Here is a 14,186-nt window from a genome sequence, read left to right as displayed (position 1 = left end):
AGAGGGTTAAAAACAGAATTGCTAGAAAAGCTCAGAAGGTCTGGCAGCATTTATGGGGAGAAAACAGAACTGAGGAAAGCTCACTCGACGTTTACTCTGGTTTCTCTCCACAGTCTAACTATGTCTATGATGGAGAACATCAACAGCGTCCTGGTAGATTAATTGTACTTCAACTCCAGCACCATTGATCCAGCACATGAAATTCATGAACCATTGTATGCTATTCATGCTTTGTTTTGTCATTCATCAGTTTTGGCATGGTTTCTCATATTTGCAGCTTCATGTTATTTTACAATTCACAGGGGTAGCACATTGACATTTCACCCTCTAATGCTCCTGAACAATAACAAATAGTCTGCTTATAGTTTCTGTTGAGGATCTCTCCTCAGTGAAGCATGTTCATATGTCCATTTCCTCTGGCTTGGGGATGAAGAAAAAACTAGGAGACAGTGAGGACTGCAGATGCTGGAGATCAGAACTGAAAATGTGTTGCTGGAAAAGCGCAGCAGGTCAGGCAGCATCCAAGGGGCAGGAGAATCGATGTTTCGGGCATGAGCCCTTCTTCAGGAATGAGGAGAGTGTGCCAAGCAGGCGAAGATAAAAGGTAGGGAGGAGGGACTTGGGGGAGGGGCATTGGAAATGTGATAGGTGGAAGGAGGTTAAGGTGCGGGTGATAGGCAGCTTGTCTTGGTGTTGCTCCAGTTATTCCTTGTCAAAGGTGCAAGGTGGATATGTTTCTAATCTGTGGTGAAGGGTGGGAACAGTGATAAAGTGCATGATAAAGTGCAAAATTGCGGAAGCATCTTCTAATAAGTTGGTGATCACCTGTGTTGGAGCAAATCTTTCCAGAGATAAGATTGGGAGACAGCAGAGCTGGAGGCACATGACAATTTTATTCATGTATTCCACCGGTACAATACAAGGTGAGGCCAAAGACTTCTCCCAAATCTAACCTTGATGCAAGAGTTCAACTACCCTCCTAATCTGCAGCACAGATTGGAAGAAAAGTCAATGGCACTCTAATTTCAACTTCAAGTAAAACATCTTTTATACGTATTTTGTATACATTGCGGCACATACTCTCTCCCCATATATACTATTTGTTAATTAGTGCTGGGTTGTTCAACTATGATTGGGTTCCCAGTACATCATTCAATTATTAATCTTATTGCTATGATCCGAATGAGCTCATTTTAGTGTGTGGGAAACTGAACTTTCCATGGTTGCTTATGACCTCTTATCTCTCAACTATGGTGTCTGCATCTGCTATTTTATATAGGACTGTAACAGAGTCTTCTTTAAGATTTCTTACCATTCTAACCCTCATAGCTTTTGTCCTTAATAAGGGATAGAGAGGCTCTTCTCTGTTAGTTTTAAAACTTTTTTTGAGTATTTAAGTGATTAATATACATCTTTCTGAATCTATATCTATGATTATCGTGAAGAATTTTAGTTGAACCCTATTTGTAATATTACAACTGTTTTTTTTAGAAAAAAGACTTACAAGAAATAACTGATTGGTATGAAATGTTGGATAGTTGGATCTGTTGGATAGTAAGAATGCTGCTCATTCGATCTTACTATAATAAACATTCGGCTATTGTTTTAAGTGCTGAGCCCTTCCCACAGTCTCTTGTTCCTATTAAACATGTACTGCAAAGCTTGTTGGGGCTGTCATTGGTCATTTTGTTGTACTGTCATGGGGCAGCTCTAACAACCTGTCAATCTGTGAATACTCTGACTGAGGAAGCATGCTGTAAGTAATAGCCACTTACCTGACCATGGCTGGAACTCTTCCGTTTCATTGATCAACAGGTTCTCAGACTGTCAATTTCAGTGCAGAAGTGTACCCCACAATATATGTGTTTTAGCGACTCAATTCTCCTCACACCTTGGGAAGTAAATCTAGTTCCTTTTAAATTTAGAATGTTTGGTTCAAATGATTAAAGTAGGACTTAACTGCCTATTTGAGCACTTAAATGCTTTACTTCGCAGTTCACCTCTAAATATACTCGTTGAAACCAGGAAGTGGGTATGGTGATCTCAGAATTCTGACCTAATGTCATTTTCAGAGGATTTAACAAACCACCATCACCTGAAACTACATCCCTTCCCCATAAAAATCACAACTACTTCCACATCTCAGTAATTGTCACCAGATTAAACCCACCTATCTTTATTTGAGCCCAATAGAGCAAACGTTTTTCACCAGTATGGACTCCTGTGATCTATGAATTGTGCACCTTCTTCCTGTCCCATTCATTCAGTCACATACTCAAACCATTAATCTATGTTTCCCTATGCCAAGTTGTACTTGGTTCAGATGATTATTCAGAAATTAATATCTATACTATAACTGCAGTGGTGTAGAATATTCTGAATACACTAAAATATATCCATTAGAGAAAAATTGTTAGTCAAGATTTGTACCTGCTGACAGTGAGCCTGATTCTGCTGTCAGTTGGTGGAATGGATGCACTATTTTGACATCGGCTGGAGGTAAAAAGGATGGTTTTAGGCTGATGGTCACAATATCTTTTCCAGTGTACTTGTTCACTCGACGAATAGTGCCGGTTTTCCAATCTGCATAGTATATATTGTCAGCAAAGATGGATATTCCAAATGGCTGGTGACTGTTCAGATAGAAATAAAGACAGCTAATCAGCAACAAATATTGTGCTTTACTTTTCTTCTGAGATGTCACAAAGTGCCAATTCATTCTCATAAACTAGATCAAATTATTACACCTCCTCATTCACAAAATGCATTTTATTCCAAAAGATACAATTGTCTCCTTTAAAAATTATTAATCACTGTGATTCCTATATTTTATAAAAGGAGTTTAAGAAATATTACATTTTAATATCATGGTTGGAAGAATAATGGGATTTTTAGTCAAATACATAAATGACTATAAAGGGAGGTCAATCTTGATCTTATAGAATTCTTGGAAGGAGTAACAGAAGAGGTTGATAAAGGACAATGTAGTTGATGTAATTGGCTAGATATTTCCACAGGTTTTTGTGACTTGATGTTGTGACAAGGCTAACCCAAATGCCAATGATGAAACCATAAGATCAAAGAGATGGATACCTAACTGACCACCTTCCCATTGGGTGCCTCCCCTCTTGCTCTCTATTAATGATGTGGGTGCAATCCCATATCTTTAGGGCCCAACGATTAGACATTAATCTATGGATCCTTAGCACCCCTACTGGGAGAGGTAGGCACTACTGAGGAAGATCAGGGATGTTGATCCTCAATAGAGCATAGTGATTTTATTGGCTGAAGGAATCTAATCAGACACTTGTCAACAACACTGGAAAATATTTAGCAGTGATGTGTTGTTCGATATATCTTACTCAATATCTTTACAATTGCAATTTGAAAATTTGTAGACAAAATTAAATTGTGGATGCAATGGATACAGAGGAGGACAGAGATAAAAGACAGGACAACATTCATAAACTTACAGAATGATAATCAATTGATGTATAGCATTGATGTACAGAGGGATCTGGAGGTTCAAGTCTATAGCTCCCTGAAAGTGACCATGCAAGTAAATAGGATGGTAAAGGAAGCACATTGAATGTTTGCCTTTATTGTTCAGGGAATTGAGTACAAGAGTCAGCTTTATATGTTGCAGCTTTATAAGACTTTGATTAGACCACACTCAATGTATTGCATTCAATTCTGATTGTCACAATATGGAAGGATGTGGATGCTTTGGAGAGAGTGCAGAAGATGTTTACCAGGATGGTCTCTGGATTAGAGGGTATGAACTATAAGGAGAGACTAGAATAACTCAAATTATTTTCTCCTGACTGGTGGAGGCTGAAGGGAGTCTTGGTCAAAGTCTATGATATTATGAGATGCATAGATAGGGTGGAGTCAGAATCTTTTTTCCCCAGAGTCAAAGTCTCTAAAACTAAGAGGCATGCATTTAAGGTGACAGCAGGAAAGATCAATGGAGATGTATGGGGCAGGTTTTTTACACAGAGAGTGGTAGGAGTGTGGAAAACGTTGCCAGGGCTGGTAGTGGACACAAATATGATAGGAGTGTTTAAGACACTGTTGAATAAGCACATGAGTATGCAAGGAATGGAGGGATATGGATCAAGGACAGGCAGAGCGACTAATTTAATTTGGCATCATGTTTGGTACAACATTGTGGACTGAAGGGCCTGTTCCTGTGCTGTACAATTCTATGTTCCATGTAATAATCAAATGAATTGCAATATAGACAATGGTCACAAAATACATATGATAGAAAGAAACAGAGATCAGTGCAAATAATTACCTAAGTGGGATAAGGAAACAAAAGGGATCTAGAGATATAGATATATAAATCACTAAAAGGAGCATTATAGGTCAGTAAAGCCAAAAAAGCCAATGGAACACGAAGGTTCACTTTTAATGGAGTAGAAATGCAAAATTAAGAATGCAGCTCAAGAACTAGTGATACTGTTTTAAAGTGATTTGCGAACATAACAAAGATAACATGAAAAAAATCCTTCTCACACAATGAGTAGATTGGGGATGGAATGGACTGCCTGGGTGTGTGGTGGAGGCAAGTTCAGTTGATGTGTTTAAGAGGTTATTAGATCATTATTTGAAGAGAAGCAATATGAAAAGGCAAAGGAATGGTACTAAGTCATGATGTTCATTGAAAAGCCAATGCAGATACTCAAATGACATCCTTTCTTACTCCCTTAGGTAGCAACACATTTTTACATTTTGTAAACTATTGTAATGGTCCATACAAAATAATCAAAATATCATGCTATATTTGCAGCAAAACAGAGCTGTTCTCTCTGGTGTCCTGGATTATAGTCATCCCTCAATCAATATTTGTATAACAAATGAGCTGGTCATTGCCATATAGCTGTTTACAGGGTTGTGCTATTTACAAATTGGCTACCGTGGTTTATAACTTATTCAAAGCAAGATACATCCAGCAATGCAGCCAATCCTCAATGTTTCACTGGAGTGTACATTTTTGAAGGGGAATATGAGCACACAGTATTTTCAACAGATACAAATTGGTACTTATATACTAATCATGTGATTGATGTCAATTTTAGGAATGTAATATTCTAGAGTAGAGATAAACTATCGTAGCAATAACATCTTGTTTCTGGGAATATGATATGCAAAATCTCTTTACTGATGAAATGTGATGAGTTGAATTGGAATTTATGAGAGACACTTATATGAAATGGCTGGTCAGTCATGAAAATAATTGGAGAGAAGGAAAATATCAACTTAATTAATAATGAAGAAGAATTGACAAGCCCAAATGATTAACACAATATTAGGTGACAGATGTGATGTAAACGATAAGCACAAGAGATTATTTTAAAGTGCCAGTGTATGGATTCACAGCTAAAGTTTAAGAATTTGAACTGTACATATAGTCATGTTGATCTATCTATATGTGTATACATTTGTAAAAGAAGTCATAACTAACCGTAACTGTCACAATTTCAGAATGTTTGGATAATTTTAACTATATCATGAGTCTTTCCCTTACATCTGTTGTTAAAACAGCAGATGCAGACACTAGCACAGCAGTATTTCCTCAGAATTTGCCACAAGTTCACAGGAAATAATTTCAATCTATGTAGTTTGACAATAATGATTTGTTTGATGCTATTAGGTAAGCAATGCATACTTTCTAATCTAAATGAACCAGTTTGAATAAGTGAGTGGGTGGCACAGTGGCTCGCACTGCTGCCTCACAGTGCTAGAGACCCGGGTTCAATTCCTGCCTCAGGCAATTGTCTATGTGGAGTTTGTACATTTTCCCCGTGTCTGCGTGAGTTTCCTCCGGGTGCTCCGGTTCCCTCCCACAGTCCAAAAACATGCAGGTTAAGTGAAGTGGCCATGCTAAATTGCCTGTAGTGTTAGGTGAAGGGGTAAATGTAGGGGAAAGGGTCTAGGTGGGTTGCTCTTCAGAGGGTCGGTGTGGACTTGTTGAGCCGAAGGGCCTGTTTCCACATTGTAAGTAATCTAATCTAATCTTAAAAAAAAAAGTTAATGTAGTAATGAAAATGCAGGCAACATAATTTCACATCAAAGAGTATGATGAAGAAACTATTTAGTGAAATGCACATAACTAAAATTCATTTGACTATATGCAAGGATTTGTTGATTTAGAACTTTTCACATTGCCACTTACTGCATTGATTGTTTTATGATGTAAGCTGAGTCGCCATTGTAATCACATGAGCCAAAGCTGCTAGACATGTTCCCAACATCACTTTGAACCCAGAAGAGTCGCTTGTCAATAAGATCCAGAGATAAACTCTTCACTTTGTCCATGGTCTTGAAAATGGTGACAACTCCAGTAGCGTCTAGTGTTGCACGATGAACACTTGGAACAGAGCCTTCTGTAGCCCAAAACATATACCTTGGAACATGATTACATAGTTTGGATCAATTATCACAATAATGTTGTTTTCTCTGGGGATTGAATGTATGCAAGGTTAGCTGAAAATATAGTATGCAATATAATAGAGTAAACACTTGGTGTTGGCAAAGAATACAGAACACAAAGTTACAGTGAATAATATACAATGAAGCTTGGCTATAAACTGAGACCATCCATGCAATAACTCAAAAGAAGTTTTGGTTTTCACTCCAGAATTGAATTGTGGATTCTGCACAATTGATCACAGGTTCAAGGTGCTGGTGCAGGGACAGAAGTTTAAAAGAGATATGCGAGGCACGTTTTTCACACAAAGAGTGGTGAATGCCTGGAATGCACTTCCAGAGGAGGTGGTGGAAGCGGACACAATTAGAAGCATTCAAGAAGCACCTGGATGAATATATGAATAGGAAGGGAATAGAGGGATACAAATCCTGTAAGTGAAGGCAAGTTTAGTATGGAAGAGCATAATGTGTTGATGCAGGCTTGGAGGACTGAATTTGGACAAGATGAAGAAGGATAAAATTTCTGAAGCTAATGTACTTTTGCTTTAATAGCCTGTCTGACAGATAGGCAAGTAGCTAACAGAATTCCATCATTCATAAAGGGACGGAGACAGAAAGCAGGAAGCTATACACCAGTTAGCTTAACATCATGTCGCAGGAAGAACATTAGCAACTATTGTTAAAGATGTTACAATAGACAACTTAGACAAATTCAAGACAATCAGGCAGAATCAACATGGTTTTGTGAAAGGAAAATCATCTATAAATCAATTTATTAAAGATGTTTGAAGAAGTTACATGAACTGTGGATTACAGGGAATGAATGGTATGCTGTACTGATATTTTCAAAAGGCATTTGATAAAGTGTCACATCAAGGATTATTGAGGAAAATAAAAGCCTATGTCATGAGATTAACATATTGACTTGGATAACAGATAAGCTAGGTAACAGGAAATAGAAAGAAGGCATAAATTGGTAACTGCTGAAAATGTGTTGCTGGAAAAGCGGAGCAGGTCAGGCAGCATCCAAGGAACAGGAGAATCGACGTTTCGGGCATCAGCCCTTCTTCAGGAATGGTAATGTCTGGTTGGCAAGATGTGCTACCAGTGCTGGAGCCTCAACCCTTTATAACTTATACACATGACTTGGATATACAAATCAAAGGTATGGTTATTCAAATTGCTTATGACACAAAGATAGGCAGGAACATAAGTTATGAAGAGTTATGGCTGGCCAGGATTTATTGCCCAAACCCTGCTTGGACTTGAGAAAATGATGGTGAGCTGCCTTCTTCAACTACTGCAATTTATTTGATTTAGGTATACCCACAATGCCATTGGGCAGGGATTTCAAAGATTTTGACTCAATAATACTAAAGGAATAGGATATATTTTCATGTTAGAATGGTGAGTGGCTTGGAACGAAACTTGAAGGTGGTGGTATTCTCTGTATCTGCTGTCCCTGCCTTTCTGAATGATAGTGGTTATGGTGTTTAGAAGGTGCCTTGATGAATGTTTGTAGTGCATTTTATAAGTATTACACACTGCTGCTACTGATCATTGATGGTGGAGGGAGTGGATTTTTGTAGATGTGGTGTCATTCAGGTGGGCTGCTTGGTCCTGGATCGTGCAATACCTCTTACATGCTGTTGGAGCTGAACTCATCCAGGCAAGTGGGGAATATTCCATCGCACTCCTGACTTAAGCCTTATAGATGGCAGACAGGCTTTGGGGAGCCGGGAGATAAGTTACTGACTACAGGATCCTGAGAATCTGACCAGTTCTTGTAACCAAATGGTTCACTCTGGCCAATAATAATGCTGAAGAGGAAGTCAGTTAGATGAGGGGGCTGGACTGCAAGTTTATGATACAGTGATGCCAACAGTGAGGTTCAATTTCCTCACTCGTTGAGGTCACCATAAAGGCCACACTTCTGAGGCCTCGTGACGCTCAGGATGAACCAAAACCAGTCGATTTTCCTTGTGAGCAGCCTTATGGTTCTCAGGGACTACGGTGAATTTATTTACCAGGAGGGGAATTGCATGATGGTGATGATGTTATTGAATGTCAAAGGGTCATTTATTGGATTCTGTCTTCTTGCAGGTGATCTTTGTCTGGCACCCTGTGGTGGCACTTGTCAGCCAAGACTGATATTGTCCATGTCATACTGCATTCGAACATGTACCACTTCAGTATTGAGGAGTCGCGAATGTTCCTGAATATTGTGCAATCATTGGTGAACTTCTGCACTTCTGACTTTGGAATGGAAAGAAGGTTTCATAGAATCCCTACAATGTGGAAACATGCCATTTGGCTCATCGAGTCCACACTGACCATCTGAAGAGCATCCCACCTCTACCCCTGCATTACCTATGGCCAACTCACCCACCCTGCACTCTATGATCAGTATGGCCAATCGACCTAAGCTGCACATTTTTGGAATGTGGGAGGAAACCGGAGCACCTGGAGGAAACCCATACAGACATGGGGAGAATGTGCAAATTCCACACAGACAGTGACCCGAGGCTAGAATCAACCTGGGTCTCTGGAGCTGAGGTAGCAGTGGTAACCACTGTGCCACCAACATCATTGTTGAAGCAACTGACATTGGTTGGGTCAAAGCCTCTACCCTGAGGAATTCCTTAAAGATAGCCTGGAACTGAGAAGGCAGAACTCTACCAACCATGCCTGGTCTGATTCCAGCCAGTGGAGAAGTTTGCCCCTGATTCCCATAGACTCTTATTTAGCTAGAGTCCCTTGATGTTATCGTGGGGTCAGAAGATGAAATGTTCACTGAATGTTCAGCACCATTCCCAACTTCTCAAATACTGGAGCTGTCCATAGTCAAATGCAGCAAGACCTGGACAATATCCAGACTTGGGCTGACAAGTGGCAAGTAACATGAACATCACGTATGTCAGGAAATGGCCATCTCCAATAAGAGACAAACTAAACATCACCCTTCAATTACATCATCATCAGTGAATCTCCCCTATCAGCAATTAGACTAGCCACATAAATACATTAGCTACAAGAGCAGGTCATACCAAAGAAAACTGCAGTGAATAAAAAAGAAAAGGAATAGAACTTCTCAGTGCCTGAATGAAGTTATAAACCAGGACATGCGTAATATGGAATAAAAGGACGACAATGCTTCCTTTTTGTTGTATTGGATAACATTTACATTTCTAATGTTAATTATCCTTTCGAAATTAGATTGCCAATCACTGACATGGAACTGCCAAAATTCACTTCCTTTAGGTTCCTTCCCATTGGCGGATTGTGTGAGAGAGAGAATGAGAGGAGGTTTTTACACCAGCACTCTCAGCTGGTTTCAAACCAAACCTCAGGCATTAACATTGAAATATGCTTATGAAAATATAGTTAAAAATCACACAACATCAGGTTGTAGAATAAAGTAGCAGAATTGAGGAGCTCAATTCTGCTCTACCGTTCAATAAGATCATGGCTGATCTGATTACTTCATATTCCTACATACATCTGATAATATTTCACCTCTTTTCTTATCAAAGCTAAGATGGTATACTACCCAAAGGTTTCATACATGCAAACATATACAAGATAATCTCAGCTTCACGGGGCTGAATTTAGTAATCTCTGCATTCGATGTAGCAGGAGACGATTAAATTCACCCTCACTCAACAAACCCATACAGCCTCGGAAGAGTTGACCAGTGGACTTCTATGATTGACACAAGCCTCAACACAGATGTCCTGCATGCCAGAGAAGCTGCCAGCCATTCACATGCTGGGAGACTCTTCAGCCTGGGAGATTATCACTCAGGACACTGGCAGTGAAGACATGGATATCTGTAATGCTGAGTAAGTGGATTTTCTACAGGGATTCAGCATGCGGGTAATGGTGAGAGGGAAAAGTCCCATCCAATATAGTCTCATGGTCTCACCGGGAGAGATTCACAAAATGTGTGTCTCTTATCTCTTAAATTTATTTCAAACCTTTTCTGGAAATGCTTCCTTCTAACAGGATGAATGATCTACATGATGCTTCCTGCAACAGAGCTTCATCTGATTTTCTGTACATTACATATTTGGAAATTCTGGATAACAGAAAAGTTTAACCAGAAGCCTACCCATTTTCTGGATCAACTGCTACAGCAGTGGGAAAAGTCAGTTCTTCCAGCAGTTTCTTGGAATTCTTCCCATTTAAGTTTGACATTTCAATGGTTCCTTTCCTTTGATTGGTCCAAATGATGGTGTCGTGCAACCAATCCACAACAAATCCCGAAAGACCTTTCCCTACAGCCCGAATATTCTGTGATGCAAAAAAAAGGCTCATTATCCTTTGATGATTTCTTAGAAAATAAAGTAAAACAGGTTGTATGAAAGGAATGCATCTTTTTTTGGAGTCTAAGCCAAGTAATATATTATTAACCAATTGTTTTTTACATTGGGAAACTACCTTCAGTGGAGACTTGGACATTAATTCAGCATTAGCATCAATCTGGAAGTTACATTAAATATCACATATGTGCAGCAAAATGATTTTTGCTATAAAATTGCAATTGACTGCATTCCTGTTGGTGTGGCCTGCTCTATGATGGTATTTTAGGAATTATATTCGAATTTTGTTGAACTTTCTTGTTTGCTGTAAGGACAGGGTAGACCTAGTGGGAATAAAATCACCTTCAGTAAAAAAAAGAACAAAACAGATCAGACCAATCTCAACTTGCACTTTTCAACACATTCATCTCTTTTATACCAAGTGATGATCCCTTAGAATTCATTTCTTACTTTCACTGATGATAAAAATTCACCCATAGTCTCCTCTTAAAATGGATTTTTCTCAATTTTGTGGAATAATATAAGAATAGATTTAAGCTCCCTGTGTGGTGACTTGAATACTATGAGCATATATCAGAAATTCAAACAAATGTATCCCACATTTTTCATCTGTATCAACAGACAGTTAAAAACACATACCTTATCTATAGCGTAAACTGCTAAAGTTATCCATCTAGGAACAGCATGAGTATATTCAAAATCTGAATCTCAAACTCTTAACTATTGTACCTTCATTAGAAAAAAATCTACATAATATTAGTTTCTCTTTTTTTTAGTTCTGTTTCTTTCTATTATTTTCTATAGCTCAGTTCAATTTAAAAAAAAATTTAAAACTTCCAATTTTACTTCTTTATCACCCCTCCTGACAATGTATATAAACTGTGACATAACCTAATTGACAAACATATGCCTTGGGTTCACCCAAGCCCAGATGCAGGTTGTAAGTATAATTCAGTACCTTCTCAGACAGTTAGAAACAGTTAAAGAGGTATCATTGATTCATATGCAATGGGCAAAAAAATATTCTTTTTTTAAAAGTGCATAAGACTTTTTACCTGTGAGGGTGGCAGTAATGTTAGGAGAGTGGGAGGGAGGGGTAATGTATGAGAAAAAATAGCATAAATTTGGAAATGACAAACCAAAAACCATTAAAGCTGAAATTTGATTGAAGTTGAGTGGAGTGGACTACACAAAGTGGAATCTTTAGACAAAATGGGGGAGCAATATCAAATTCTGAGGACATGTTTGATTACTTATGATATGTTGCTGAAGGTGGAAAATGTGAGACAGTTACCTACTTAAGTAGTAAGTGCATCATTCCCACAACACAGCATGGTGCTTCCCTAACAGAAGGTAACTGACATCCTTAAACCTTGGCAAAATATTTGCAGAACTCGGGATGTGCCAACCTAATCAAAGGCCCCTCCCACCCTAGTTATAATGTCTTCTAACCTCTTCCATCAGGCAGAAGATATAAAATCTTAAACACTCATACCAACAGGCTAAAGAATAGCTTCTTTCCCACTTTTATTACACTTCTGTATAGACCTCTCAAATTTCAACTTTAATGTTGATCTTGCTCCTTGTGCACCTTCCCTGCAGCCGCGATATTGTATTCCTTGCTCTGTTCTATTACTCCTATGCACTTTGCACAGCATGATCTGTCTGTACTGCACACAAAACAAAACTTTTCACTAAACGTAGATATTTGAAACAAAAATAAATCAAATCAAAAGGATACATAATAAGAAACCTGCCAAACGAAGCTACATTAGTGTGGTACTTATCAGAAAGTTGACCAAAAAGATTGAGTTATGAAAGCCTGCTCATCAACCTGGTTCACAATTATTGTTGTACTATTATATGTACAGCTGTTTTGTCACCTACTATACATAACCATATTCTAGTAGACCAGATATTCAATCTGGTATTAAGAATTGTAAATCTTGCCACACTCACATGAGTGCACACATCAAAATGCAACAAATAATTCTGATGTGTTAGCCAGTGTAGGTATCAGACTGAGCAATCATCAGTAAGCCACCCAGGAGGAAATACAGTAATATGTGAACACACTGGATGGTCATATTGTGTTATGTGATAGCAAAAGAAGTGAAAGTGCTGTCTATACTGACTATGTATTGTATTGTATGCACATGTATTTTCATGTGTAAGAAGCATATCAATTGATATGACAGAGCCAGTTCTTACAAGCAGTCTGTTGGTGAGGCTCCCCCAGTTGTCACCAGATTGGATCCTTCAAACCATTCAACTCTCAGGTAAGGAGGGGTGAACTAGCTCCCTTTTGAAATTCAGCAGCCCTCTCAGTTGTGTGCAATCAAGTTAATTATAAAAAGGATCCTTTCCCCTTGTGTCCATCTTTCTACCAGACCCAAATGAACTTGTGTTTTAAAAGGAGTCAAACAGGTTTTATTGAATTAAGGAAAAGACTATTCTTGACTATGAACTGCAAGAAGAAATGTAAATGCAACACAGATTTGAAACAAAAATAATGAGTGCAATTCTGGTCTCCTTCCTAACGGAAATATATTGTGAAACTTGAAAGGGTTCAGAAAAGATTTACAAGGAGGTTGCCAGGGTTGGAGGATATGAGCCATGGGAAGAGGATGAACAGGCTGGGGCTGTTTTCCCTGGAGCATCGGAGGCTGTGGGGTGACCTTATAGAGATTTACAAAATTATGAGCAGCATGGTTAGGATAAATAGACAAAATCTTTTCCCTGGGGTGGGCAAGTCCAGAACTAGAGGGCATAGGTTTAGGGGGAGAGGGGAAAGATATAAAAGGAACCTAAGGGGCAACTTTTTCACGCAGAGAGTGGTACATATATGGAATGAGCTGCCAGAGGAAGTGGTGGAGGCTGGTACAATTGCAACATTTAAGAGGCACTTGGATGGGTATAAATAGGAAGGGTTTGGAGGGATATGGGCCGGGTGCTGGCAGGTGGGACTAGATTGGGTTGGGATATCTAGTTGGAATGGACGGATTGGACCGAAGAGTCTGTTTCCGTGCTGTACATCTCTATGACTCTAAGTGAACCCAAAAAGGTAAAATGTAAAAACAAGAAGAAAATATACCAGTCTCAGAGTTGTTTGTGAAGATAGTTGAACATTACAGCCATTACAGTGGATGTCACTAGTCCCCTTAATGTCGGTAGTTCATAGAGTCATGTTGCAATTGTACCAACTTCCACCACTTCCTCTGGCAACTCATTCCATACACGTACGACTCTGCATGAAAACGTTGCCCCGTAGGTCTCTTTTTTGTCTTTCCTCTCTCACCCTAAACCTATGCCCGACCCCAGGGAAAAGACTTTGCCTATTTACATTATCCACGTCCCTCATAATTTTCTAAACCTCTATAGAACCAATGTCCTTTTCAGCCGCAACATGACCTCCCAACTCCTGTATTC

The 14,186-nt window shown here is 39.0% G+C and overlaps 1 protein-coding gene across 5 annotated transcripts in view; it reads right to left on the bottom strand.

The window, feature by feature from the left end:
- The window catches only part of egf (epidermal growth factor), a 156,523-nt gene that overhangs the window by 97,156 nt on the left and 45,181 nt on the right, over positions 1-14,186 (bottom strand). For all 5 annotated transcript variants that reach the window (XR_011962012.1, XM_072581987.1, XM_072582302.1 and 2 more), the window contains exons 3-5: positions 10,547-10,728; positions 6,182-6,412; positions 2,431-2,633 (exon numbers count right to left, since the gene is read on the bottom strand). Coding sequence is in view for 4 of the 5 variants with exons in the window: in XM_072581987.1 (XP_072438088.1) it covers positions 2,431-2,633; positions 6,182-6,412; positions 10,547-10,728 (616 nt within the window). In the remaining variant the exon portion in view is untranslated. The remainder of the gene's footprint in view (positions 1-2,430; positions 2,634-6,181; positions 6,413-10,546; positions 10,729-14,186) is intronic.

This window comes from Chiloscyllium punctatum, chromosome 1 (assembly GCF_047496795.1).
Source record: "Chiloscyllium punctatum isolate Juve2018m chromosome 1, sChiPun1.3, whole genome shotgun sequence".
NCBI classification, from domain to species: domain Eukaryota; kingdom Metazoa; phylum Chordata; class Chondrichthyes; order Orectolobiformes; family Hemiscylliidae; genus Chiloscyllium; species Chiloscyllium punctatum.
The sequence above is the reverse complement of the archived record's forward strand: the minus strand, read 5'-3'. Positions and strand labels throughout refer to the sequence as shown.